The sequence below is a fragment of the Fusarium tjaetaba genome, assembly GCF_013396195.1.
Source record: "Fusarium tjaetaba strain NRRL 66243 chromosome Unknown NRRL66243_c0000308, whole genome shotgun sequence".
Classification (NCBI taxonomy): domain Eukaryota; kingdom Fungi; phylum Ascomycota; class Sordariomycetes; order Hypocreales; family Nectriaceae; genus Fusarium; species Fusarium tjaetaba.
In genome coordinates this window covers 1-26,617 of record NW_023501504.1, presented here as the reverse complement: position 1 = coordinate 26,617, position 26,617 = coordinate 1, and the positions used below count along the sequence as shown (strand labels likewise).

General features: G+C 48.9%; 11 protein-coding genes across 11 annotated transcripts; 5 read left to right on the top strand and 6 right to left on the bottom strand.

The window, feature by feature from the left end:
* Positions 1 to 401: 401 nt before the first annotated feature.
* FTJAE_11951 (uncharacterized protein) lies at positions 402 to 3,694 on the top strand (the record flags this gene model as incomplete). The annotated part of the gene is made up of 6 exons (XM_037344949.1): positions 402 to 534; positions 843 to 1,895; positions 1,992 to 2,365; positions 2,470 to 2,519; positions 2,571 to 2,700; positions 2,750 to 3,694. 6 exons carry the CDS (start codon positions 402 to 404, stop codon positions 3,692 to 3,694), a joined length of 2,685 nt encoding a protein of 894 aa, XP_037201000.1.
* Positions 3,695 to 3,875: 181 nt separating this feature from the next.
* On the bottom strand, positions 3,876 to 5,249 carry FTJAE_11950 (proline dehydrogenase; the record flags this gene model as incomplete). The annotated part of the gene is made up of 2 exons (XM_037344948.1): positions 3,876 to 5,020; positions 5,069 to 5,249. The coding sequence occupies 2 exons, from the start codon at positions 5,247 to 5,249 to the stop codon at positions 3,876 to 3,878; spliced, it is 1,326 nt and encodes a 441-aa protein (XP_037200999.1).
* A 912-nt stretch (positions 5,250 to 6,161) lies between these two features.
* On the top strand, positions 6,162 to 7,262 carry FTJAE_11949 (uncharacterized protein; the record flags this gene model as incomplete). Its single annotated transcript, XM_037344946.1, has 1 exon — positions 6,162 to 7,262. One exon carries the CDS (start codon positions 6,162 to 6,164, stop codon positions 7,260 to 7,262), a length of 1,101 nt encoding a protein of 366 aa, XP_037200998.1.
* Positions 7,263 to 7,383: 121 nt separating this feature from the next.
* On the bottom strand, positions 7,384 to 8,460 carry FTJAE_11948 (proline racemase; the record flags this gene model as incomplete). Its single annotated transcript, XM_037344945.1, has 2 exons — positions 7,384 to 8,225; positions 8,280 to 8,460. The coding sequence occupies 2 exons, from the start codon at positions 8,458 to 8,460 to the stop codon at positions 7,384 to 7,386; spliced, it is 1,023 nt and encodes a 340-aa protein (XP_037200997.1).
* A 1,597-nt stretch (positions 8,461 to 10,057) lies between these two features.
* Positions 10,058 to 12,799, top strand: FTJAE_11947 (o-acetyltransferase CAS1; the record flags this gene model as incomplete). The annotated part of the gene is made up of 3 exons (XM_037344944.1): positions 10,058 to 10,393; positions 10,452 to 12,740; positions 12,791 to 12,799. 3 exons carry the CDS (start codon positions 10,058 to 10,060, stop codon positions 12,797 to 12,799), a joined length of 2,634 nt encoding a protein of 877 aa, XP_037200996.1.
* Positions 12,800 to 12,985: 186 nt separating this feature from the next.
* On the bottom strand, positions 12,986 to 14,008 carry FTJAE_11946 (dehydrogenase reductase; the record flags this gene model as incomplete). The annotated part of the gene is made up of 2 exons (XM_037344943.1): positions 12,986 to 13,336; positions 13,382 to 14,008. 2 exons carry the CDS (start codon positions 14,006 to 14,008, stop codon positions 12,986 to 12,988), a joined length of 978 nt encoding a protein of 325 aa, XP_037200995.1.
* Positions 14,009 to 14,758: 750 nt separating this feature from the next.
* FTJAE_11945 (arylamine n-acetyltransferase 2) lies at positions 14,759 to 15,736 on the top strand (the record flags this gene model as incomplete). Its single annotated transcript, XM_037344942.1, has 1 exon — positions 14,759 to 15,736. The coding sequence occupies one exon, from the start codon at positions 14,759 to 14,761 to the stop codon at positions 15,734 to 15,736; it is 978 nt and encodes a 325-aa protein (XP_037200994.1).
* A 501-nt stretch (positions 15,737 to 16,237) lies between these two features.
* FTJAE_11944 (transcriptional activator Mut3p) lies at positions 16,238 to 17,934 on the bottom strand (the record flags this gene model as incomplete). The annotated part of the gene is made up of 4 exons (XM_037344941.1): positions 16,238 to 16,837; positions 16,884 to 17,628; positions 17,679 to 17,853; positions 17,904 to 17,934. The coding sequence occupies 4 exons, from the start codon at positions 17,932 to 17,934 to the stop codon at positions 16,238 to 16,240; spliced, it is 1,551 nt and encodes a 516-aa protein (XP_037200993.1).
* A 649-nt stretch (positions 17,935 to 18,583) lies between these two features.
* FTJAE_11943 (omega-6 fatty acid desaturase (delta-12 desaturase)) lies at positions 18,584 to 19,948 on the bottom strand (the record flags this gene model as incomplete). The annotated part of the gene is made up of 4 exons (XM_037344940.1): positions 18,584 to 18,761; positions 18,810 to 18,978; positions 19,028 to 19,835; positions 19,895 to 19,948. 4 exons carry the CDS (start codon positions 19,946 to 19,948, stop codon positions 18,584 to 18,586), a joined length of 1,209 nt encoding a protein of 402 aa, XP_037200992.1.
* A 1,659-nt stretch (positions 19,949 to 21,607) lies between these two features.
* On the bottom strand, positions 21,608 to 24,158 carry FTJAE_11942 (cellulose synthase catalytic subunit; the record flags this gene model as incomplete). Its single annotated transcript, XM_037344939.1, has 2 exons — positions 21,608 to 22,861; positions 22,908 to 24,158. The coding sequence occupies 2 exons, from the start codon at positions 24,156 to 24,158 to the stop codon at positions 21,608 to 21,610; spliced, it is 2,505 nt and encodes an 834-aa protein (XP_037200991.1).
* An 850-nt stretch (positions 24,159 to 25,008) lies between these two features.
* On the top strand, positions 25,009 to 26,249 carry FTJAE_11941 (endoglucanase I precursor; the record flags this gene model as incomplete). The annotated part of the gene is made up of 4 exons (XM_037344938.1): positions 25,009 to 25,237; positions 25,330 to 25,385; positions 25,491 to 25,942; positions 26,000 to 26,249. 4 exons carry the CDS (start codon positions 25,009 to 25,011, stop codon positions 26,247 to 26,249), a joined length of 987 nt encoding a protein of 328 aa, XP_037200990.1.
* Positions 26,250 to 26,617: the final 368 nt, after the last annotated feature.

Below are 26,617 nucleotides of genomic sequence, written 5' to 3'. Positions count from 1 at the left end.
AATTCGTTCTCAGAGAAACTACCTGCTCTGCCATGTCTGGGCGATCTGGTGGAAGATGCCACAAGATAGAGGGTTCGAATTCAAGGTCGGCGATAGCTTGAGACGATGGGCTTGGTCGCAACCAAGGCTCGCAATAAACCCACCCGAGTGACTCCCGATGACCGCACGGATAATAGACCTTGAACCTTTCGATACAAATATTGGCTCTTGTGGTCTAAAAGTGGTTTTACAACTGCGGCTACTTATAGTTGAGTTCTTTTCATAAGATGTTTGTGCTGGAAGTGAGCATACGAGTTGGCCCTCAAATAGCAATTTATAGTCACTCTGACATGCCTCATAGCCGTCTTAGTCTTGTATCAGTTCTAATTTCAGGAACATGCTGAGTAAGGTTTTTTCACAACATGTTCTGTATAGTATCAGGGCTTCACGAGCCCCAGACTGCCTGTGTCAACAAAAGTTCGATTACAAAGGTCCTACATCTCCAAGTAGAAGTCACATTACTGGAAGCTTCACTTCTAATCACTGTCCATAACTGTGAGTAAGTATTGTGAGGTCTCTAGAGTACTGATTAGAGTAGAGCTCAGTTATTGATCACGGTTATTCTTTAGCTAGTTGACCACTGAGCTGGCTTGTTTAGCGCCCAAGAATACACCCTGGCGACAATGAACACCAATAAAACTATCAAATTACCGATGAGGATTCCAGATCAAATGGCTAGTTCTATTCACATAATTCATGGAATCCACCCTGTTGACTCACCGCTCGAGTGTGCTACAGCCTGATTCAGATGATTGGATGTGAAGTGCTGGAATCTGCGCCATAAGCTGTAAATGGTGGCTTAGCTCTTCTGAAACCGACTGGGCTGGCAGCAGTAGATGTACATCCAAAAGTCACAAATCAGGCTGTGCTTACCGCCCTAAATTTCACAATTACAAACGCTCAGACCAGCTGGGATTTCACTCTGGGCAGCCTATTTCAACCTTGCGCTCTCCCAACCAACCTAGATCTTTCGTCTCAAAGTCCCTTTCCAGTAACGCCAGAGGAAATGGAGGCTGTCGGCGCTGGTGCGAGCATTCTCACCTTTATCACCGTCGCTTTTTCAGTCACCCAATCAATCCATTCGGCACTCTCTGCCATCAAAGATGGCCCTCGGGTCATCCGTCTCCTGACTGATGAGATCTCTCAGCTCAAGAGCATCTTACAGCGGTTAAATGAAGTATCCTTTGTTTCTATCGATGAAATCGATAAATCTCAGTTGGACAATTTAGCGAAGAGATGCAAAGACGACCTCTCCGCTCTAAACTCTCGGCTGGAATCCCTGGATGTGGCAACTTCGGATGATCGACGAGGTCGCCTCTGGACAAAGCTGAAGCTTTCTTTTTCAGAAAAAGACCTTGACCAGATTCGGCACGTTGTTCGAGGCCATGTGCAGCATCTCACAGTTCGGCTCAATCTTATTCAGGTACAGCAAGGGTCTTTTACAGCAACTCAGTCAACTCAAATTCTTGACCTTCTCCAACAACTAAAACAAGACATGTCCGCTCTACAAACAACCAATACAGCTACCCTCACCCCCGAGGAGGACTTATCATCCACTTCAGCAAGGGTGACAGAGTTGAACGACGAAGAGATGGACTGTTCACCGGATACATCATTGGATGAGAGTATCAATCGTTTAATGCGACTACTGGAGAAGAAGCCATGCGTGGTAGAGTCTGATGATTCAGAAGAGCTTCTGAAAGACGTTGAGCATCTTCTGGAATGTGTCCGAAATGATGCAGAACCTGTCGAGTCAGAAGGGACCTGCCAGAATTGTCGCCAAGACGTTTCAAAGGAATTAAAGCTGATGGCAAATATCATCCTCTCTTCTCCTTCGATGATCATCAATCATACTGGTATGTTTTGTTTGATCTATGTGATTTTATCGCTTACTTGTTCAGTACCGGCAAGATTAGGGAGACCAGCAGATAATAAGTTCTTGATTTCAACAGAACGGAAACGAAAAGGTTTCAAAACAAATGACGGTGTCATGACGATCACGACAGCTAAGAGACGTCGAAAATCATTCTCTGAAGGCGAAAATGAGAAAGCCAAAAATGAAGCCAGAAGAGACTTCCTCGCAAAACTCACCTACACATCTAAAAGCACAAAGAAGATGCTCACCTTGTCGGCGAATCAGGGGCAGCTTTTAGCCAACAGTTTCAGCACCTTGCTGCCTTGTGTTATGGTCTGTAACATTCTACCCATAAATTCTCTTGTTTTTGACACGGCCCGAAACGGCTCGGTCCATGACCTCGTTGGATTACTTGAGGGTGGGAAAGCTGGTATTCACGATCATGATACAAATGGATGGTCATTACTCCATGTAAGTAATTGAGTTTGCAGTCTTCACTCATAGCATCAGCTTATTATTCTTTCACATAGCACTCAGTAGAGAATCTGCCGGTACTGAAATACCTGATCGAACAGGGGTTAGATGTTGATGAAATCGTTTCCAGACCAGAAACGACTGTTTGGATGTAAGACACTTGCCTCAATAAGGCCTAGTGCTTGAAATGCTAATATAGTAGAACCCCATCCCATCTCGCCATCACAGCAGAAGTTCCAATAGGTCATTATGAAGCCCTTCTACACGCAGGGGCTGATGTGACTTTAGAGGTTGGGGAACAGACTGCAGTTCAGTGGATAACCAATAATGATGTGAGCATTTCATCTCCAGCCTATGCCTATGTCTTCTGACCTTGATTAGACAGAGGCTAAGTCCATCTTGATGAAACGGACGCTTGATCTAAGCCCTTTTGTTTATGCCAACTCAAGCGCTGGCCCTCATGAAAGCCAAGATTTGATTCCAAGAATTTGCAACAATGCCTTCATTGGTGATGATTCCGAACCACGCCAGGCACTTCAGCAAGTACGATTACTCGTTGAGAAAGGCTACGACGTCAATAGCACATTAAACGGCCAAACCTGCCTGCATCAACTCTTCCTTAAGTCTCATATTTGGCTCCAGCGCATACCAGAATTTATGGAACTCTTATCATATCTTATAGAGAATGGTGCTGACTTGCAAGTCGAGGACGACGAGGGATATAAACCTTGGCACTATGCTTATAGTGCCACATGTGAAGCATGTTATCTCTTCTGCCCTTCGGGCAAAGGTGATGTTTGGGATGCAGTTCTCACTTATCTCGGCTACGATATTATGGAAGAAAGAAAATGTTATCCACGTAAAGCGCGATATATCATTGGATATAGTCGTGAAGATTTTGAGAAGCTCTGGGATAAGCAAAGGGACGACTGTCCCTATTGGGATGATCAGCTATGGCCGCCCGCCTCTGAACGAAGCGATACGGCATCCTTCTCTTCTTCGCTAACAAGAGGAAATATATGCGACATGTGTAGAGACTGCTTGGATAACCCTGACTGCTTCGACTGTGGCGTTTGCTTGTCCTCTTTCGAGTTCTTTTGCGAAGATGACAATCATGGACACGACGAATCCTGCCCGAGGAAGCAAGTCGGAGGCTGGGAGCTTCAGGAAGATGATGATGAAGTTTACTGGAAACTTGTCCCCTTCCTAGACGGCGTATCAGACTATGATGTATTCTCGAGCGGAGATTCCGAGGATGGTGGAATCTTGTTACAAGACAGCTTTGAAGAAGCATTTTCTGGTGCTTCAGCAGAAGACGTGTCATGAATCTTGGTATCCGGATATATGAGAATGTTGCTGGCTTTCCTCAAGGACATGTTCGGGAATGCTCTTACCAAAGGAATCCTGATACTGTTACGCGATGCTGTCAATATCCTCACGTGGATACATCATGGAGGAATTTTTGGAACATTTATTTTTATTCTCAGGCTTCTTTCCAATCAAACACTCAGTTGTAATTCTTGATATTTGTCCATCCCTCCTCGTCACTCTTGGGCAGATCCATGATCTTATCATCAGCTCCAAACCGATCCAAGGGATCCTTCCCCCAGAACTCAGTAAACATCTCTGGTCGCCATCTCCAAAACTTTGCAAACCTTTCCTCAAGCGTACACTCCATACAGTCAGAGATAAACTTGCCAATCGACGTGATATGCTTGTATCCTGTACCACAATCACCTGAAGCAATGACAAGCGATGGATGTCGTGGGTGATACGTGATCAGAAACATTCTATCCTGTGTATCAGCGCACCAACAGATTCTAGCATGAACGAGTGGACGATCTGCAAGCTGAGGCATGATATCTTTCAGAAACTGCTTCAGGCGTCGTTCAGCCTCGATTGGCACCTGATGCTTTGCGAAGGGGATGGACTGGGGATATTTAAAGCCTGGCTTTTCAACCCAGTTGCAGTAGCCAGGATGTTCATCGCACATCTTGAGCTGATGGAGATCCTCATCAGGTTCCATGAAGAAGCCCTGGTTGATGTTGAAAAGAGGTGGCAGGTTCTTGTACAGCTTCGTTTCCTCTGGCGTCATCTGGATATGGCCCAGAGTCCATGCTGTAGGGCGGATCTGGTTCTCAAAATCGAGGAAGAACTCTGCTGAAGCACCAGCGGAAAGAATAGTTCGATCCGCTCTGTGCTCCTTACCATCCGCTGTCTTAGCACCTCGAACATCACCATCTTCAAAGATCAGGCTCTCGACCTTTCCTTCGGGAGAGCCAGTGATGAACTTCACTCCAAGTCTCTTGCTCTCTTCAAAAGCAGCTTTCATAGCTTTTCGAGCATGAACCCAACCAGAGCCCGTGGGCTTGTAAAAGCCCTTCCAGCCTGGAAATTCGCCTGTCAGAACACCCTCTGGCATAGTCTTTCTGAAATCCTCTGCTGTGTTGAGAGGTGTATACTGGTCGATGTCGTCACCGATCTCATCTTCTACCAATTGCTTGATAGACTTTGGTGTTGAGCCAGCCATTACAGCTCCCGTATTGTGGCAGAATGGTTGGAAAACGGGGTCATGGAGCCATCCTTGAGCTGCGGCGTACGTAAGTGCTTTCCAGATGGAGTCTGCATCTTCACCTTTGCTATCAGAAGTGCCTGCTCTGTTAGTACAGTGTTCGAGTGCTATGTGATATTGTATCTTACCAAGTCCGCCTGCAAGTTTGTTCACATCATGACCGGCTGATATGGGTGATGGGATGTGATTAACATCAAGAACGGTGACATTGGTGTAGCCTCGACGAGCGAGATGAAGGGCTGTTGAGCATCCCCAAGTTCCACCACCAACGATGAGAATCTGGGACTGTTTGGTGAGAGTTGAGGCCATTATGATGATGGTAAGAATGCAATGCTAGTGATGCAATGGTTAAGGAAAGGGAATAACCATTTCGGACCACGAAAGATATAGGAAATGCCCAATACTATCGCCTCCATTGAAGGTCCAAGCGAGATATGTCGTCGAAGGTCCAGCCGAATCACTTCTTCACACTGTACATCTGATTGGCCCATCGCCCGATCTAAACCTGTTTAATCGCCCATTCGCTATCATCAGGTGATAGCCCCATCAAGCGTCGTCTCCCCGCTTTTCCACTCTCCCCATCAGACGATCAACCACTCGCTCTCACAAGCAAAAGAATCCTCCTCCATCTCCCCGGCACTTTTGCTCCGTGTCCCAATGCCGCGCCGCCGTCCCCCCGGCAAAACCGGCCCCGTCCAGAGACGAACAAGGTCAGGATGCCAGACGTGCCGGTCCCGCAAGGTAAAATGCGACGAAGCTAAACCTGCATGTCGGAACTGCGTCTCCCGCGGATTATCGTGCAATACGACGCTGCAGTTGAAATGGGAGGCTGAGTTTACTGCAAAGGGGCTCTCGTTTGGGCGGGAGGGTGTTTGGTGTAAGGATGGGGCGAGGCAGAGACGTCCGCCGCAGGTTCATTCGCCAAAGGCTTGGGGGTTTGGGGCTGTTGGGCCGAGACATTTTATCAATACTTATTATAGTGACTTTGTTCATGATCCGAATTATGAAGAGAGTCTTGTTAGGGAAGCTATGGAGTTGAGGGATGAGACTGAGCCGTCTTCAGCACTTATTCGGAGGTCACGATCACCACCAAGACTCATACCTTCAATATCATCATTCCCTACACTGAGTACCTTTGAAACGAGTCTCTTCGAATACTACCTCCTACGATTATGCCCTCTCACAACACCTTCTTCACAACTCTCATCGCCTTTTGCAAGCATGGTCGCCCCTCTATTCACCCATGCCGGTCAGGATCTTCTTGTCCAATCTGTCCTTGCATTCTCTGCTCGACATCGAAGCATCACAGATCCATCATGGACGCGTACAGCGATGAAAATGAAAGGAAAAGCCTTAACCGGTCTTCTGCAAAGAATCCGATCTCCAGACGTCACGGCAGATGTCATACTGGATCCTCAAGTCCCCGCAACCATGATGTTCCTCTGCCTCTACGAGATTCTTGACAATGGTGACTATCGATGGGTATTTCACTTAAGGGCAAGTCAGGACTTTATGCGGAAACGTCAGCAACTTGCACTTCCGTCGAGCAAGAACTCGGCCTTTGGAAGTCTTGCTGCGTTTTCAGAGCGATACTTTGCTTTCCAAGATGTCATCAGCAGAACAGCTTGTGGAAATTCACCTATCTTTGGCCTGGAATATTGGCAAAGACCGGATCACACGGAGGATATCGATGCATGGATGGGTTGTAGTCCGGCCATGGCATCTGTGATTTTCAAGATCACGGAGCTTGCAAGAACACGAACCCGAGATATGTCTCAAGAGGACTATGAGGCCCAAGTCGAGGAGCTTGACAGGGAGTTGACGCTAGTCAGCTCCAATATCACAGTTGTGGAGGCCATGGATGAGAATGTCAGACGCTGTGTCGACCTAAAGAAGACTTCGGTGCAGATATACTTTCACTGTCTGCTTCGAGACGCAGATCCTTCGACACCACAAGTCTCACAACTCGTCATCAAGGTGCTTCATAGCATTCACGATCTCATCCAACAAGGCAGCGCGGCAGGGCTTCTGTTCCCTCTGTTCGTCGCAGCCGTGGAGCTAGATCCTTTGAACGACGACAAGATTTTCGCTCACGGTGATCAAGGCACCTTCTTATCTGGAAGACAGCTTGTCTTGGAGACTCTTGATGCTATGGTGGGCTTGACGTTAGCAAATGTTGAGAGAACAAAAGCGGTGATTCTAAAAGTCTGGCGCATGAGAGATTTACATACCCAAAAGGATTCGCCCGTTTTGGTTACTAGCGATTCGAATGATTGGAACACATTCGTGAGTCCGTATACGCAAAATCTTAATTTGGCATAGATGACTGGGGGAAAATTGTACGAAAGTTGCACGGTAAGGGTTATGGTAGCGTATATATACTAATGAATAATGATAGAATATGCCACTTTGAGTACTTTTTCTTTAAGTTGGTAAGGTCTTTTTATCTCAGAAGGAATCCAGGAAAGACTGTATCCTCCGGATCAATGAAGAAGTTCATTCTCCCGACCAGATTAGCTGTTCCTCTCACCCTCGGGATGCAAGCCGGGAACTCGACAGGACTTTCCTCCTCGGAAACAATATCTGCTTCAAATACCGTATCAATAATCGATCGATGCAGAAGCTTCGACTTTCCAGCTCCCAGTTTCCCTTCCGCCAAAAGCACTGCTACTCTTGAAGCTGTGCCTGAGCCGCATGGTGAGCGATCGATCTGGCCATCTGCAAAGACGGTAACGTTGCGCTGGAGTACCTCTCCAGCTGGTCCAGTACCTTCGTCGTTGAAGAATATGACGCCGTATAGATCATATGTGTCGTAGTGTGCTCTAGTGCCTAGAGAAGCTTTGATCTCGCGTCCAAGGTTGATGAAGTTGATGTACTGGCTTGGTTCAACCTTGAGGTCCAGCTGAGCAGCGTCAATGGTAGCATAGACAGCTCCTCCGAATGAGAGATTGACCTTGGCATCAACACCCCTTGAGGGGAGGTTTACAGATAAGTCCTTGGCAATCTGGTAACTCTTGACGTTGATGAAGTCGCCATGGATTGGCTTGCCGTTCTTGATAGCAATCTTCGCGGTAACCCTCCCAGAAGGAACGTCAATAATGACATCCACACTCCCATTTTCAGGCGCTTTAACAATATCCTTTGTGACAGCCCAATAACCCAGAGCTATAGTCCCGTGTCCACACGCAGTTGAGAAGCCATCTTTGTGCCAGAACAAGACGCCGAAATGAGCACCGGGATCATTCGGGGGCGTTATAAAACCACCATACATGTCGGCATGGCCACCTACAACCTCAGTCAGTACTCCCACAACGACACAACATTAGAATGTTTACATACGTGGTTCATGGCATAGTGATTGTCGGAGTTGGTCAAGAGGGTGATTGGGAGTATTGATGACAGCAAGGCGACGTTGAGCGACAGTCTCGCCGTCTGGGAGTTGGCCTGATGGGAGAGTTTGGACGATACGGAAGGGTTCGCCGGCGGTATGCCAGTCTTCTGTCTCGATCCAGAATGACATTTTGAGCAGATTACTACTTTATTTCTTGTTAATTACTGGCATTCATTCATGATCAAGTTCTATTTATCTGGCGATCTTGGATGTCCCGGTCGCTGATCAAACGATCGGAAGGTGACGCCGATGCGGGGCCCCAGTTGTGCCGGCTTCAGTCCCCGGGCCGGTCAATCAATCACTCAATCGAGCCCTGAAACGGGATTCCCTCCAGGGCCCCTTCAGTGTCACCCTACCAATTTTTAAGCACTGCTAAACCACCAAATCACAGTCTCTCGTTGAATGTCAAGCTTTAATCCTCCGGCAGTTGAATCATGACGGAAACGTGTAACGCTGTGTACCTCGAAAACAACAAACAAAACAAGATGACAGATCGATCGGTGCGACAATTGTATCAGATTCGTCACGCAAAAGAAACGAAACGGGGGGGCACGTAGATACTGCATTGTGCATGAGCTGCATTTCCCCTATACAGTACATATCTGTCCTTGAAGATCAGATCAGGGCAGAGCATTCACTGAATGTGTAAAAGTGGCGCTATCCCCCGTGGCGCATTTTCATGAACTGGCCTGACAATCCATCCAAGGGTTGAATTGACACGCGGCAAACAAACCGGCAATAAACACGAATCCCCAGGGGAAGCAAAAAGCCCAATTAATTGAGTTTTTATTTTAATTTATAAGGTTAACATTATCCCATATGCATAAGTACTCCTTTTTAATCGATCAGTGGGGAAAAACAGGCCACGCACGCGATTAACTTTTTCCAACCTAATCTAGTCTTGTCTGTCACTGAAGAAGAGAATTGGCACGGGAATGGAAAAAGCTTGTTTCGGAATGCAGGGGCTTTGCAGAGCTGAAAAAGTGCTCCCTTGCTGGTTTTATCCGTAGTCAGGGGTGCTTTATTGCGTGGCGCTGGCTATTGCGTGTCCGTGCTGCGCCGGAGGGAGCCTAGCGATTAGACTACTGAGCTTGACATGAGCTTTAGCTAGTTTAGTTTAGAGATGAGGGGACTTGGGACATGGGAAGTGGGAGGGATTCTTGTCTTGTTCCGTCCGTTGAGGGGTTCTTTTCTTTTCTTTTCTAGGGGTTTAAATGCCTGTAATATCTTTGTTGCCTTCCGTGTCCATGGCCAATCCGTTGTGACAGGTGACACTGCATTTTCCGTCCCTTACACTATCAATCATCCATCGGCTGTTTTACTCTGTCTCTGCCTCTGTCTCTCTTTCTTTTCTTTTTTCTACATATTTTTTGTTTACTGCCATTGCCATTGCCTTTCATTCATTCCTTCTCCTTTGCTGATCCCCTTCTGATTCACCTTGTATCTCTCCCCCCGTGGCTTTTTAGCTCCTGTCTCTCCTTTTTCCCAACTGCTTTTGGACACACACACTCAATCTAGGCATGCCGTTAGTTCATTCCAAGCGCCCTCCATTCATACCATCATGCCCCAACGGTCTCAGGGGGTAAAGCAAGGGACGCAGCCCTTTCTACGCCACCAGAATGTCTCTTCCTACCTCTCCGCGGCCAAGAGAGCTCTTTATCTTCTCATCTCGTCACTTCGCAGGCTCCTAGCCTTCACCCGACGCATAACCACATTCTCTCACATCATGTCGGATTCTTCACGGCCCATGGCCTTTGCGGCGAGGTTTCTCCCAATCGTCTTTTGTCTGGTCCTGCTGGGCTCGTTGACGTTTCACAATGTCTATTCTTCGGATGATCCGTATCGATGTAGAGCGCTGCTGGGCGAGAGTGAACGGAATGGAAGCTGGATCCATGCTCCGGATGAGACGGGTGCGAGGAAGCCATTCACGAATTGGCAGCCTGATGGATGTATGCTGCATCATTACACGGCGCGGGACATAAAGGATTGCATGGGTGATCGCCACTTGGTCTTCTCTGGCGACTCGACGACACGACAGATATACTGGGGCACCGCGCGATTGGTAACTCATGCCCGCCCGCATCTGCGCATCCATTGTTCTGCTACTGACTGGTTATTAGTTGGATCGTAAGAAGGCCATGGAAGGTCGCAAGAAAGCCAAGCCTCACCGAAGCTACAACACAACCTTCAATGGCGTACGAATGCTGCACATCTGGAACCCGTTCTACCATACCGAACCTGGCCACCCTCTCCGTGAACAGCTCGAGCGAATCAGCGAGGACAAGCACAAGCAAGGCCAGATCAAGGAGTCCGCTGAAGAGAAAGCGAAGCGAAAGGAAGTGCATCATGGCTCCGATCCTGGCCTCATCATGCTGGGCGCTGGTGCTTGGTACGCCGGTAACTTCTTCGGCAACGAGTCTGACAAGCGATTCGCCGTGGCCCTGGACAACATCACCGACATCCTCCATTTGGGAGACCTCACCAAATGGGGTACAGGACCAATGGACCCTGTTGAAGGCATTGGCAATGAAGTCTTCCTCGCCCCCGTGGCACCTCCATACTACAATGAACTCCCCAAGTCCCGCACTGGCCCTAAGGGTATTCAAAAGGGTGAGGTCGAAAACATTGATAAGGTCATTTACAGCCAGGAAGAGGAGCACAACCTCCGTCTCCTCCGAGCATTCCCTCAACTCTCACTCAATCAGCCTGAGGCTATCGTCGACAGGACTCAGACTGGCTTCCACGTCATTGACACGGTCGCTGAGATCAAAGCCAACATCCTTCTCAATGCCCGATGCAACGCCAAGCTTGATCGAATGCACGGATATCCCTTCACTCGAACTTGCTGCACAGATTATCCCACGCGATCATGGGTCCAGATTGCCATTCTCGGCTTCGCTACTCTCTACGTAATTGCGTGCATCTGCTACGAGGGTGTCACTCTCGTCTCATCCATCGAGATCAAGTGGCTCGATATGAAGGTTGGCATGTTTGCTGTCTCTCTTCTCTACTGTTTCGCTGCCGACCGCACCCATCTGTTCTCCAAGGGTATGAAGGAGTTTATTCCAAAAGAGTTCTACCTCCTCATTACAATCTGCCTCATCATTGCCGGACTCACCATCCGCAAAACCAAGTTCCGTGCGCCTCGTCTTCCAGTTACTGAGGGTGCCGCCGCCCCTACCACTACCACTGTGACGATTAATGAGGATGCCGGGGTCCTCTCACGAGATCAGACTGAAGAGTGGAAGGGATGGATGCAGGCTGCCATTCTTGTATACCACTGGACCGGTGCAATCAAGAACCTTCCCATCTACATCTTTATCAGATTGCTTGTCGCTGCCTACCTGTTCCAGACTGGATACGGACATACCATCTACTTCCTCTCCAAGAAGGACTTTTCATTCCGCCGCATTGCAAGTGTTATGCTGCGCTTGAACATGCTGAGCTGCGCCCTTCCTTATGTCATGGGAACTGACTACATGTTTTACTACTTTGCACCTCTTGTCAGCTTCTGGTTCATGGTCGTCTATGCCACCATGGCCATCTGCTCCGGCTTCAACGATAGTGTCAAGATCGTCACGAGCAAGATCTTTGCCTCTTTCGTCATCGTCACAGTCATTCTCAACTTCACCCCTCTCACCCAATGGGCTTTCGCCATTCTCGAGGTCGTCTTCCGCATCAAGTGGAACCTCGATGAGTGGATGTTCAGAGTCACCCTTGATGGAGCCATTGTGTTTGTCGGCATGCTTGCTGGTGTCGCGCAACAGCGACTCGAGCGTGATTCTGCTTGGTACACCAACTTCAAAGCTGCCATCATTCCTTCGGCCCTGTCAATCCTTGGCTATGCTTACCTCTGCACATACACTGGTGACAGAAAGGTCTATATCATGATGCACCCTGTCATCGCGGCGGTGCCTATTCTTGCCTTTATCGCTCTCCGAAATGCTACTGTTACCATGAGGAACTACTACTCTACTGCCGCAGCTTGGCTCGGTCGATGCTCTCTTGAGACCTTCATCTTGCAGTTCCACGTCTTCCTAGCCGCTGACACCAAGGGCATCCTTCTCCTGGATATCTTCAAGGGCGACGCCAGTCTCCTCAATGACCGCTGGCGAGATCTCGCAGTCATTGTCCCCATCTTCTTCTGGGTCAGCCACCTAGTCGCCGAAGCATCCGGCAAGATCGTCAAGCTCATTCTGGGTGAGGCCAAGCCAAAGCAAGGCATCCCAGAGATTGTGGAAGATGATGAAGAGGGTGGTGAGCTGAAGATTGTTGAGCCTGTATGGGAGAACATGCCCATGCTCAACAACGTTCACTTGGACCGCGCAAAGGACTTTGCCAAGTCTTTTACGACTGGCCTTCACATGCGCGTCGCAGGCATCCTTGGAGTGATGTGGCTGCTCAACTGGGTAAGTTAACTTCCGTTACTGCTTTGAATGGTGATGCTAACAGATTGCAGTTGTACTAAAGCGCTAAGGCGTTCATTCATGGCTCTTAGAGGGCGTTTTCTGTTTCGGTTTGTTTGGTAATTAGGTGTACATGGGTCCTGTAGACTTGAATATAGAAATTGAGGCTCAACATCTTATGATCATACTTTATGTCTTCAATCCGTAGCTTTTACTTCCATATGGCTACGACACTGGAGTCAACGTCATCACAACAAAACAGTCTCCTCCTCCATCATCCCAGCCCACTTCCAACAAGCATTCCACAACAACTCCCTCTTATGAACATCCTTGCATGCAATATCCTCTTCCTCCCGTCTTGCCCCCATGAAATATCCTTTCGTGCCCTTAAATTTCTCACCGACGCTCAACTCTACCAGCTCTCGACCTGACTGTGCTGCTGTTCGCATAGTATCGGTGAAGTGTCGAACAATGGGGAGTGATATAAGCACGAGACTAAAAGCAAACCGCATGAACGGCGTCTGGATCCTGTGCGCACGGGAGTCGACCATACCGCCTGGATCCATTGCTATAGCTGTGATACCAGAGAGTTTGGGATTCTAATTCGTCAGTTTGAGGATGTCCAGGTATTGACTATAGCTTACCTTCTCAAGCCTGGCATTGAGGTCGTGCATGAACATGATATTAGCCAACTTGGAGTTTCCATAGCGATGAAATCCTCCACCGTGCTCTTTTCCCTTCTTATCCGGCAACGGCTTGACTAAAAGCTCAGTATCCTCTGGAATGTCAGGTCGCTGGTTGAAAAGGGGATGTGTACGAGTTGTATAGTGCGTATTCGAACCAAGCATCACGATCCTCCCATCACTTGCCATACTTCCAACCAACTTTAGCACTAGAACAAAATGAGATAGATGATTGACCTGGAACGTCCTCTCGAAACCATCGGGAGTATAAACCTGCTCTGTAAGAGACATGGTGAAAGCGTTGCAGATGATGGCTTTTATAGGAGGTATCTCGCCGGAGGCTACTCTCTTCGCTGTGTTTTCGGAGAAAGCTCGTACGTTTGAGAGAAGAGAGAGGTCGAGAGCTTCGATGGAGGAGTTGGAGTGTGGGGAGAGGATGGAGGAGAGTTGGGCGGTGTTGGGATCGGAGGGAGATGCATTGCGGACTGTTGCGAGGATGGTGTATGATGGATGGGTCTTTATGAGGTGGGATATGTAGGCAAGGGCTAGAGAGCCATTGGCACCGGTTACGATGATTGTTCCCGTCATGTCGATGGTGTAAGTCGTTGGCTGCTGTTATGGCCTTGAAGTATCGTACAGTATTACAACAACTTTGCACATGAAGTTAAACAGGGAGGATTGCTAGAACTATAGAGTGGCTCTTGCATTATTTATATCAATACAATCTTATGGCTTTTCTTGCTTGAGCTGCGATTTCACCAGCGAGTCCTTTCGCTTAGCGGAGTTGGCTGGAGTTCCGGGTAGGTCGGAGTTCCGCGGAACTCCCAGGTATTCGCACTTCGGGACAGCTCACTCTGAGTATTAGTTAGTCGGTGGGCCAATAATACTCAGTATCAGAATCAGTAAACTTTCTGGAACTATGTCATTAATTGTCCTTAGACTAGTCCAGTTATCCAAGCTTCGTAACGGTTGGAGCCGTTAGGTTCGTTGGCCAGTGGCGTTTCACAGAAGCCACTTTAACATTAAGGTTATCTGTGGCACGGAATATACTACATGCTTATTACCTAACTTAGCATTGACAAGAACGATACAAACATGATGCGGGCCACGACTGGGCCACGATATCGTGGTTCAGCTTCAATAGCGTCATATTCTTGATTGACCAATGACCTCATTATTATCAATATGATCCACATCGCGAGTCTCCAAAAGCCGACGCCCATAGCCGCCCGATGACTGATGACAAATCCCATAACCGACGTCAAAGGTGTCTCAATAAATAGTCCTAGAACTGATGAAAACGTCTGGTGCCCGTGTAAGCTTCTCTGAAACTCCAACATGGTGGATCGAATTCGATATAGCAAATCTCAGCTCGAGAAGTACTACGATCGGATTGCCTTCCCGGCATCTGATCGTCAGTACGACATCAGCAACCTCTCACCTGAAGATCAACGGTCCTACCTCGACACTTTGACAAAACAGCAAATTCTCACAGTTCCCTTTGAGAACCTTACTCTTCACTACTCATGGCATCGCACCGTTGATGTTAACGCCGATCATCTCTACGATAAGATCGTGAATGAGAGGCGAGGCGGTTATTGCATGGAAAACAACACTTTTTTCAACACTGTTCTTCTCTCGCTGGGTTATCATACCTACATGGTTGGATCAAGGGTCTTTAACCCCGATGCTGGAAGATTTGGGGGTACTTCACATTGTCTCAGCTTGGTGATTATCGATGGGAAGACATTAGCCATTGACGTTGGGTTTGGGGGACGGAATCCGACTGAACCGTTGGAAGTTGAGCATGAACGTGTTCACACGGGATCAAGTGGTTTTCAAATGCGCTTGCGGCATGATGTTATCGCACAAAATGTCAGCAACCAAAAGCTATGGATCTATGAATATCGATCCCGCGATGGAGGCGAATGGGTTCCTCAATGGTGTTTCATGGACTTTGAGGTTCTGCCAGAAGATATCCGAGTCTTCAACCTATCTCCATCCAAAAGTCCTTCAAGCTTCTTCACTTTCAAAGTTGTCAGCGTCCAGTTCACTTCTGAGAAGGAGGATTATTCAGATGGAAGCTCCAGGGACTTGAAGAATGTGGGTGGTGACGTTGATGGTGCTTTTATCATCGATGGAGATGTTTTCAAGTATAGAAAGGGTGGAGAGACTAAGTGGGAAAAGACTTTCAAGACTGAAGAGGAGAGGCTAGAAGCTTTGAGGAAGTATTATGGTGTAGAGTTGACCAAGGAGAACGAGAGGGCTATCGGTGGAACAGCAGGGGCTATATCATACCAGAGAACTGGATCATAGCAATGTCATCAAAACATATTGTATTTATCTCCCTGACATACAATTTCTTGCCCGATACGCTTCCATGATACAAGCCACAGGGGAATAAATTGTCATGAAAATGAACTGAACTACACCAATGGATCGAAAAGGCCAGTCCATTCATCACTGAAACTCAATGTCATCCAAAAGCGCCCACGCGGTCGAAGGACTCATCTGAAAATCACCTTCATATGACATATCCCCCTTCGCCAACATATTTCGGTAAACCTGCCCCTTTGCCCTTCGGTCCAACTGATGAGAAATAGATAGTATTGTCTCAAATGGCTCTTTCGGCAGGTATTCCATCACACCATCAAAGACCCCAAAACAGCTATCCAAAAGCTTTCGATCTTGCATGACTAGATCATGGTCTGGAAACTCAATCACGTTAACTATGATGAGGATCAAACATGGGAGCGCGGTGCATGTATGAAGCCTATCACGTCTGTCAGTGCTGGGAGTATAAGAAGCTCGATGGGCTTACCATAAGATATACTCTGTTAGTTTTGCCGTACTGATTAGTTCCAGACAAACTCGAGCATTGCCAACGCATTCATCCCATCCTGCTGGTAGAGGTGTGAGATCCGCTCTTTTGACTTCCCCATCGATGTCGTCGCTGATATCTATCACCGCAGGTGAGAGATACCGCCTCACTCTGTTGATCCATGTATCTTCAAACGTGAATATCGAGTGAATCTTGATCCGGGTCTCAATATGGCGAGACCATAGATTCGTCATCATATCTCTGGCCAATGGGGACAACTTCTCGCCAATACCCTCTGTGGTGCGAAGCTCTGGGGGTATTTCGTCCACCCATTCTTTAAGCAATTCTTCTATTAGAGCAATTGATCCGGCTTTCCTTTCTGGTGTTAGGGTATGAGACTTTTGACTGTAGAGAAGGTCATGGGCTTTTCCTTGGATGAATGCAAACTTGGTGCATGAACGGAGGTAGTTAAACCGAATGGTGCCTGTTGATGAGGTGATGATACCAAGATTCTCTTCAGGGTTCGCTTCTGGTAGGTCCATGTCTGTTTCACAGTCGGGTTGATGATACGGGCATTGAGACCTTTGAGCCAATTCCTGCCAGTCGTTAGTATCATGGGTGTAGTTGGTGAGTTCAACATACCCTGTCATAGATGTATGTTAGCCAGAACAGACGAGTTCTATGTGCTTGTTCCGACGCCGACAGTCCATCCAATTCCTTCTTCGAGTTCAACCGTAGACTTTGCGCAAGCCGAATGACGCTGCCAATTAGAACAATAGCAAGTTGGACCTCTGAAGACCCTTGGAACAAGATCACCATGCCCAGAAGCACTTGCAGTCCCATCTGATCCTGAACTTGCATCATTAAGTGTGACATAACAGAGCGCACATTGCGAATACTTCGGAAAAACGCAGGGTCGTCCATTGTCTTTCCTTCAAGGACGCGATAATTGATAGCCAGGACGACATTTATAGCGGCCCATGCGACCGTAGAGCGCTTGGTGGACGAAGAGTACCAATCGAGAAGCATGCGCATGAATGCATTTTCTTCGAATAGTGGGATTATGGTGTTATAATTGCGGAAATAGTTGTCTACAAGTGGGAGGACGTCTGATAGAGGAGCGAGCTCCAGCTGGTCTGAGTTCGCAGCTTTGGGCAATTGAGAGGCCGCATTTGAGATGGCTGTGTGTTGGCACTGGACTACGTTCAAGGGTGTCTGAATTGGCGAAATGCCCCAACTATTTGAGGACCCAGAGACATCAATATCGCTGAGAGGAATGTCGAGTTCTGGCTGTGTTTGTGGTACTGCAACGGTTCGCCCGCCAAGCGCCGTCAAGAGAGCCTCAATGTTAGCTAAGCGCTCTTCGAGGGCGGTCATACGGTCGGACCTTTGCCGTCGTTAACAACAATGAAACGACAGTTAATTGCAGGTACATACTGGGTCTCAGATTGGCTTGAGGGCGCCGGAGTGATTCCGCCATTCCGAGGCGCTTTTCTTCGACTTGCAACTGTCGTCTTGCAGTCAACGGCGTACAGGCTGCAATTAGAGCATTTCCCTGTCGGGTTGCGCCCAAGATCACACTTGATCTTCCGCGCTGCACAGTAATCGCACGCTACAGAAGGATATTAGACTATTTTCATGTGATATCTTATCGTATCTCACCTTTCCGTCTACTTGATTGCACTGTCTCCATGTTGATTCTTAATTGAACAGATCTCAATTGATTGACCTTCAACTGCCACTGACAAATTGTCGGATATGGCGCAGCGCAAAGCCCGCCAAACTCCGCTGCATTAACAGGGGCTCGGGGGTTCTAGGGTGCCTCGGCATGGGCTTGAACCTTGACAATCTAACAATCTCCTGAAAATCACCCCTTATCGTGGCGAAATGTGAGGATATCTATGATGCTACCCAATTTCATGTCTGCGCTAGAGGATAGTTGATATCTGATGTATCCTGCTATCTCAGTGTTTCGCGAACCTGTCTACCTCACATTCTGAGACGAGACTTCAGTGGCGGAGAGCGGACTTGGCGTCTGGCGGAAGATAATTTAAACGCCCCGGAGGCGACAAAGTGCGGGGGATGGATTGAATCATGGATCTCACTCTGGCTGTGCCTCACTCAACAAATCTCCCTTCAATCTCCAGTTTAACAAACAAACTCCGTTTTATTGCGTCCCAAGCGCGAAAGCCAAGTGCTCTAGCTTGTCTAGTTTCTTTCTTTCTAATCGCGTATGTCGCGTGTCGTGTCTAACTTGATCTATCGTTTATGTCTATCACAATTGTCTATCATAACCTAGCGCAGACCAGTACGAGTGCGAGTACCAGACCCGGAGCTCTAGTCTAGTCCTTGTTCCATCGCATGGCGCCAGGTCGGGCAGGGTCGTGCTCCACGTACTTGAGCGTGCCGAAGATGGTCCACAGCTGGCCCAGGAAGCTTCGGTCGTCGTGGCAGTAGTGGTCGCCGATGACGGGCTTGATGGCCTCGGTGGCCTCGTCAGCCTTGTAGAAGGGGATCTTACTGCGAGTTGTTAGATGCGAATTGGTGCCATCGAGACAGGTGACTTACGGGAACAGATGGTGAACAACGTGCTTCTCAATGATGCCGTGGAAGAGGTGCTTTCCGATGAAGCCAAACTCACGGTCGACGGTGGCGAGAGCTCCCTTGACGTAGGTCCAGCCCTCAGCGGTGTAGTGAGGGAGCTCAGTGTGGTGGTGGTGGAGGTAGGTAATGGCAACTAATCAATTAGCAAAAAAGTCGATCGATCCGATTGACCTCAAACTTACCGAGCCAGTGGTGAACCCACAAGTAGGGAACAAGGTAGAGGAAGAGAATGGTCGAAACACCGACTTGCTTGGAAGCAAAGTACAGAGCGGTTCCCATAAGAGCAAGACCGATATCGGAGATGAGGATGAAGATGGCCTCGTTGGGGCGGAAGACAGCGCTGGTAGGCTCGAAGTGACTGACTCGGAACCACTTGGAGAGGCCAGTCTTGGGCTCCCACTGTTTGCTGCCCTTGCCGGAGCTAGCGTTGAAGAAGAGGTACGCCTGCCATCCGAAAAGCTGGTGGAAGATGAGCTTGACCATCTGAGCAGCGGGGGTGTCCTCAACAAGCTCAGCGACGTCAATGCCAGCAATCATGAGCGACTTGGAAGGCTTGGGCTCAGTCTTGGGGACGAAAGCCATGTCGAGATCCATGTGGCCGGTGAAGCGGTGGTGGCGGTGGTGAGAGTACTTCCAGCTGAAGTAGGGGACGAGGAGGAACGAGTGGAGGAACCAGCCGGTCACATTGTTGACCTTTCCGTGGAGAGAGAAAGCACCGTGGCCGCACTCATGGCCGAGAATCCAGACACCGGTGCAGAACAGACCCTGGACGAAGCCGTAGACCATCCAAGCTGCGACGCGGAGGGTCTGGTCGGGGATGCTGGGGATGTAGGTGAGAGCAGCCCAGACGAGGGCAGAGACCATGGCAAAATCGCGGAAGACGTAGTAGAATGAGGTGACGAGCGAGGGCTGGAAGCAGTGCGCGGGGATGGCATCCTTGATGGTCTTGATATCGGGGAACGAAGGCTCAGACTTGGCCTCAAGAGTGACCTGAGCACGAGTTAGGAGTGCGACGAGGGGGAGCTGAGCTGTCTTCTTGACCGACTTACCTTGGGGAGGTCCTCGACCACAACAGTGGTGGCAGTTCGCTGTCGAGTCGCCATTGTTACTAACGTATGCAGCAGAAGATGCAATTGTCAAAGCAGGATTCACTCGAGAGGAAGAGGAAGAAAGTTTAAAAGAGGAGGAGAGGAAGAAGAGACCGAGAGGCGGGGGGTGACGGGGAGAAGAAAAAGGTTCCCGCCCCAACAAAGCTCTCTTATTATTTATTCCTACCTAGCTAAAAGGTACCGACCGATACCAGACCTCGTCTCAGGATTACGGCTCTTGACCTAATCCGAAATAGCATGGATACGAAAAAAAAAAAAAAAAAAAACTTTCTTGAGAATCTAGAGAGACCGCCCAAAAACTTCAGGGACCCATGAATAGGGGTCCAGAACTTGGACTCGTGGCAGGCCAATCACGGCCCCACGATGTGCGGGAGATCATGGAGAGTTGAGGGAGACGTGTTCACGATGTGGAGCAGGCGAAAAGGACCCTTAAGCTGTTGAAGTGAGCTTAGCTTAGCACAGAGAGAGGTTAACTGAGTGGGTTCTTTTGTTGCAAGGGAGCCTTGCTGCTTTGCTTTGCTATACAGTGCTAGGTACAGTTTTGTTGAGGGCTCTTTCAATTGCGGTGAGAGATCGCCTCTTTTTCTGATACGAAAGGCTAAATCTTCGAGTAGAGAGAAGAGAAGAGGCAATTTCGAGAAGAGAAGATCTAATCTCACATGCTTGTCTTGGGTTCCTGAAGAGAGTGGAGCACACCCAAACTCAACTCGCAGATAAGGGTCTGACCTTTCGTGAGTGGCTGAATGGTCACGTTATTTAGAGCGCCGCAGAGAATGCTTCTGGAACAAGAGTTGTTCCGCTAACAAATTGCGAGATTTTCTCTCTCTCTCTCTCTCTCTCTCTTTTGTGGTGCCGCTGATTGAGTCGCGTAGACGGACCAAGGGAGCTTTTTGTGGACTGGGGCCAAGGTTAAGCGCCTCTTCTTGAGTCAAGCCTGTTCGAGTCAAGGTTTCACATGTTGACACTGATTCAATGCTTCATGCTTCATGCGTGGAAAGTGAGCCTCCAAGCTCAGCTATAGAGTAGAGGCAATTGTGAGACGCGGTAACCAACGCAAACGCGGCCGAGGTCATAAATGCGACAATATCGGCAACTTTGGGATGCAACACGACTTCAAGATAAACCTTATGCAAGTTGACGAAAAACTCACGAGACTTTTGCTTTAACTTCAAACTCATGAGGCCTTTGATTGGTATTCCGAGATCCCAGCTTGTGACCTCAAACTCTCTTACCTCAGCATTCATCATCGTCTCTACATGCGTCAAATGCTTTGTTTAGGCGTCAAACTGCCTTTACTGGTATGAGGCCTTTATCACGCTTATGTTATTAGCTCTACGGAGTACATTTCCCAGTCTCACTCGTCAACGGTCATCGCTCCCCGAGGTTCATGTGATAATTGATGCCATTCTATTATTCGTATGCCGCTTAAGGGCTGATCTCTATCTTTATGTTTAATGCGATGCGTGCACTATGTACTATACCATGTAAAAAAATCCAGTCCAGTAACAAACAATGAGTAGTACCCTTGCCAATTGGTCTTTGCGCCTGTTCATCTCATCCACGAAACCATGGGCTCCCTCCCTCGCTCGTATGCATCAGCCCCTCGTACATTATCGTAACAGTTCATTTCGTTATTATGCCCCCATCTCATTTCTAGAAAATGAATGAGCACACAAAGACCAGGCATGTATAAATAGTAGTAGTCGTGTATTCCAACTCGAACCATGCAGCCTGACCGCCAAACGCAATCTTCTTGCTCTGGGTCGTGGGGTGCGCCACCTGCGTCTTTGGATCTCGGTTCAGCAAGTCCTCCCGGTCAGGCATGGCCGGCGGGTCAATCGCGTACGAGATCGGTGTCCAGAGCGAACTGCAGATGAAGAGGAAAGTGAGAGGTGGCCAGAATGCGTGGGTGAGAAGGGCGGTGAGTGTGTCGCGGACGGTGTGAGTCGTGACGAATGATCGGAACGATGTGAGGACCACAGCGACGAGGGTCAGGTACACAAAAGCGAAGTGGAAAAGAGCCATGTAGTTGATGAGAATGCCCCAGAGTCGTCGGAACATGTTCTTTCGGAGTTTGGCGTCGCGCTCGTTCAGGGCTGAGCCGAGCGAACCTGTTGGCTTGAAGGCTTGCGTTTGACCGCCGAGCCATGTTGGCAGGATGAACGATCGGATGAGGCAGAGTGCGATGTAAGGAGACATCCAGAGCTGGTATCGCGAACCTCGCTGACCGGTGTGGTAACCTGCGGGAATAAAGAGAGCAAACTCGCAAAGACGGTTGGAGATGACGGATGCGAAGCACGCGCGGATCAACCATCGGAGCTGCTCATCGGTAGCATACGCGACAAGAGGCTTCTGCATGATCAGGATAATCGGAATGGCGAAAAGCGAAATGGTGAGCAGAATGGTGTACAAGCTCAGCGAGGCGTACAAGAATCCTGAGAATCGCTGAGCGGTGGTCATTTGGCGAACCTTGTCGCCCCAAAGACAAAAGTTCAGCTTGAAGGAAGTATCGACTGTTCCAATAGCCCATCGTGTTCGCTGCTTAAGATGGCCGCCATAGTCTTCGGGAACAGTACCAAACTGCAGAGGTTCGTGAATGAAAGCCGTCTTCCAGCCCTTACCAAGCATCATAGTCGATGTAGCGACATCCTCAGCCAGAGATCCAAGAGGGAAGTTACCAATCTCGTCGAGAGCCTCACGTCGAGCGACGTAGCCTGATCCAGTGCACCAAGCGACACCTAGAGCATCCTTGATGGGCTCAATAACGTGGACGAAGAAATCGAGACTTTGAGCGAGAGGATCCGAGGGAGGGGTGTTGTAGAACAGCTGAGGAGGGCATGCGAGAGCCATCTTGGGGTCGATGAGCATGTGAGGAAGAATAGCACGGAGCCAGTCACGCTCGGGAATCTGCAATTGTAAGTATGTCGTTGGTCAATGTGTGGGAATAGCTTACCATATCAGCATCCAGAGCTGCCATGAACTGACCAGCACCTCCAGGCAGCTTGTGCACCTCGTCGAGACCATAGTTCAGGTTACCTGCCTTGAAGTGATGAGGTTGACCAGGAATCTTGACTCGAGCCATGTAGTACAGGTTGGGGTATATCATGGACAGCTTCGCACATGCTTCTTGCAGACCAGCAGACTTTCCATCGTCGAGCAGAATGACTCTGTATCGATCCTGGGGGTAGTCCAGATCACACGCAGCTCGCACCGTATCCATCACCAGATCATCGTCTTCACCACAGCAAGTAATGAAGGCATCGACAGTTGGCACATCGTTGCCAGTCAACCTCAGCTTCGGGCGGTTTCGCTTCTTCATCGACCACATTGTCCACGTATTATGCATCAATGACGGAATCGCTGTTGCAATCTCAACACCGATGAAGATCCACGCACCGGCATACGTCGTATCCGCCGCATTCTGCGCCCAAATAACACAAGCAATTCTCAGCGCAAGATACGCCATGTAGAGACCAGTATTCGCAAACGTGAGAAAGGGAACGAGCCTAAACACCCATCGCTTCCAACCTCCCCAAATCTCAGCGTCGTCGCGCTTATGGACATGCTGAATAGTGCTGCTGTCAACGATATAATCCTTGTTATAAAGTGTGTTTGCGCTGCTGCTGTGAGGCGAATTCCCGCCGGGCAGAAGCGCAGCGAGACTCAGGTGGCTCTGGTTCTGTTTGACGGAGTCAGTGACGTTGGACGATTTGTTGACGAGGGTGCGGGAGCTGACCATTAGGCTGGATGGTCTCCAGTCGACGGACGAATTGCCCGGGTGGTGATGCAGACGAGAAGCCGGTGTTTCTCTGCCGCTTCGCAGTGTCGGCGATGCAGAGCGTGAACCACCCGGTGTGTCGTTGAAGTACTGCCCAGGGCTATTGGAAATGTGCGGAGGCCATTCAGGCGCTGGACTGTAATCGTCAAAGTGCGCTGGTGAGGGCCTAGCGGGTCGTCCCTGCTCAGTGACAGAGCGGCCCTGGCCCTGAAACTCTTCTGTTGAAGATTGATAGGGCGAATACGGCGTGTATTGCTGCTCTGGGGGACCGTATGGAGAGTGGAGGTCTTGCCCTTGGAAATACTCCTGCTGCTGATACTGCCTCTGCTCATGCTGTTGCTGATGTTGACGCTGCACGTCAATCTCTACCATCTCTCTATACTCCCTCTCCTGGTCCCCCTCTGCATAGCCATGATGCCCGTTCATCTTGACTCTGGACGGGTGAGACGCATGCGTTTAGGTTCCACAGGCACAAACAACGTGGTACGAAAAAAGTAGGTGCAGTATGCAAGCCGATTAAGTCAATGGCGTATCTTGGCGAACCTTGGGTGTTGTTGTTGTTTACTGTGTTAACGAGTGACTGGTACTTTTGCAAACGATGGAAGTATATGAAAAGGAAAAGAAACACCAAGAGCTCAAGAAAACGAGAGATGATTGACTGTGGTAGAAGGAAGAAGAAAAAAACAAGGGAGAGAGAGAGGAGGAGAGTACATAGAGACAAGAGGCAGATCCGATGGATGGGGGTGTGTTGATTTGAGTTTGGGTGCTAATGTGCCCCAGTCCCAGTCTCTGCAAAGTATGTGCAGTGAGAGAGAGAATTGATCAGGATTGGTTGATTCTTGGAATAAACAAGCTCCCAGCCCATTAACACGAGCGAACCACCCGAGCATGCCGTGACACTACATACACTACACCATACTAATCCAGGAACAACTAACAGTGTACACTAACACAACGCCCCCCTTCGTATCGCTGCGCAGGGGTCAATCCCGGGTTTAGATCAGGGGCACTTTCAGCTGTGAGCGTGCTATCAGCTTGCCCACTGCGCTGCGTGATTGGCATGTCGGCATTTCCACAGGCCACTCCGCATATGCAAGGGAGGGGGGAGTGTGCATTGCATTGGCTGGCAAGCCAATTTGGGGATAACGAGCCTGTGCGAATGATAACGTCTACGCAGTTGCAAAAGCTTGTTCGTTTTTCCCTCCTCCATTGTTTGGAGGTCAATCAATTCTTTTCTTTCTCTTCTTTTGCTTCAAGAAAACACCAGCAAGGAATCATGACGATCAGGTTCCTCGTCAATTTTGGCCTTTTGGCCCTTCCCATCGCCATCACGCTGGGTGTGTTGATCGGTCTTAACAGTTCGCGTGAGGCATCGGGTGGACCGCCTTTGTTCAAGCCAGATCCGAAACCGACAGCGCCAAAGAAGAAGAATGGCATTACGACGGAACAGCATTGTCAAAAGTCTTATGGTATACATCCTGACACCAAGGGCCAAGAATACACACGTGAGTACAAGCCAGCTATTGAGTTGCAGTGTGTAACTCGGGATGGGATCGAGTCTTGTGTAACGATTGTACCTTTGCTAACTGTCGTGCAGTCAATCCTAATCAGTGGGGTTGGAACGAAGGCGATGACGGAGGTTTATGTTTATATGTAAGTCTATCCTCTACTTCTCTATCATGATACCTCCTCATGATGCACATCATGCCATGGCATCATGCGACACCAAGCTCTCCCATCCGATACTGACCATAACAGGTCGACATCAACAACAATGAAACGTACGCTACAAAGACAACCGCGCCTCGATGGTCTGTAGTATGGGAATACCCTCAAGGTCCCGAAACCGCTCCTGTCCACGCCTTCCCCAACATCAAAGTCGACGGCGACGTCTTCCCCGCCAAGCTCAACACCATTGACAAGATCGAGATCGACTTTGAGTGGACATACGCTCTCGGCAACGGTTCCGCAAAGGGTGCTACGCAAGCTACAAAGACAGATCTCTCCGCGATGAAGAAGAACCTGCTCAATGCCAACGTCGCTATGGATATGTTCATGGACAGCGATCAGAAGAAGTCGCAGGACAGTGCTGACGCCTCGCACGAAATCATGGTGTGGTTTGCTGCTATCGGGTCTGCGACACAACCCATCGGCTTCAACGTTAACGGAGCGAATCCCCTTGCGACAAAGACTCTCCATGGCACAGAATTGTAAGTCAAGCTTTCTCGCGCAGGGAAGATGCATGCGATGCTAATTAATATGATCAGCAAACTTTACTACGGTACCAATCAGGCCAAGCAAAAGGTTCTGACGTGGTATGTCGACGAGCCCACCGAAAAGTTCGATGGCGATCTCTATCCATTAGTCGAAGAGATTCTCTCCATGGATAACGCGAATTATCCCACGTCGTCCTACTACATCGGTTACATGTCCTGGGGAACAGAAGCATACTCCGTCAACACGACAGTAACATTCGACGTCCCCAGCTTGTCGATAAACGTGGAGAAGAAGGCTTAAACCGTTAGATGAAGCCAAAGCATTTTCGCATTTTGCATATATACGAATAACCTATAGATTAATGAGCGGCGTTTGTGTTAATTGAAGATACATATATTTTTTTTTGTTTATGGTCAGATACAATAACGCCATGTTGTTTTGCGCGGGGCATGCATATCCCTCTGGAGGCAGGGTAAATTACAGAAAACGCTGTGGCTTGGGTTATGATGGGGAGGGCTAGAGGGTGGTGCGGAAGCTATTGCATGCGCTATTTGGACAATGTTCGTATTTCGTTGCAGGTTGTCTTGTTTCTTTTTCTTTTTCTGGTGCTGTTGGTCATGATCTAGTCTGTAGACGGAACGCTTCCAGGGCGAGCGGGGGGGGGGGGG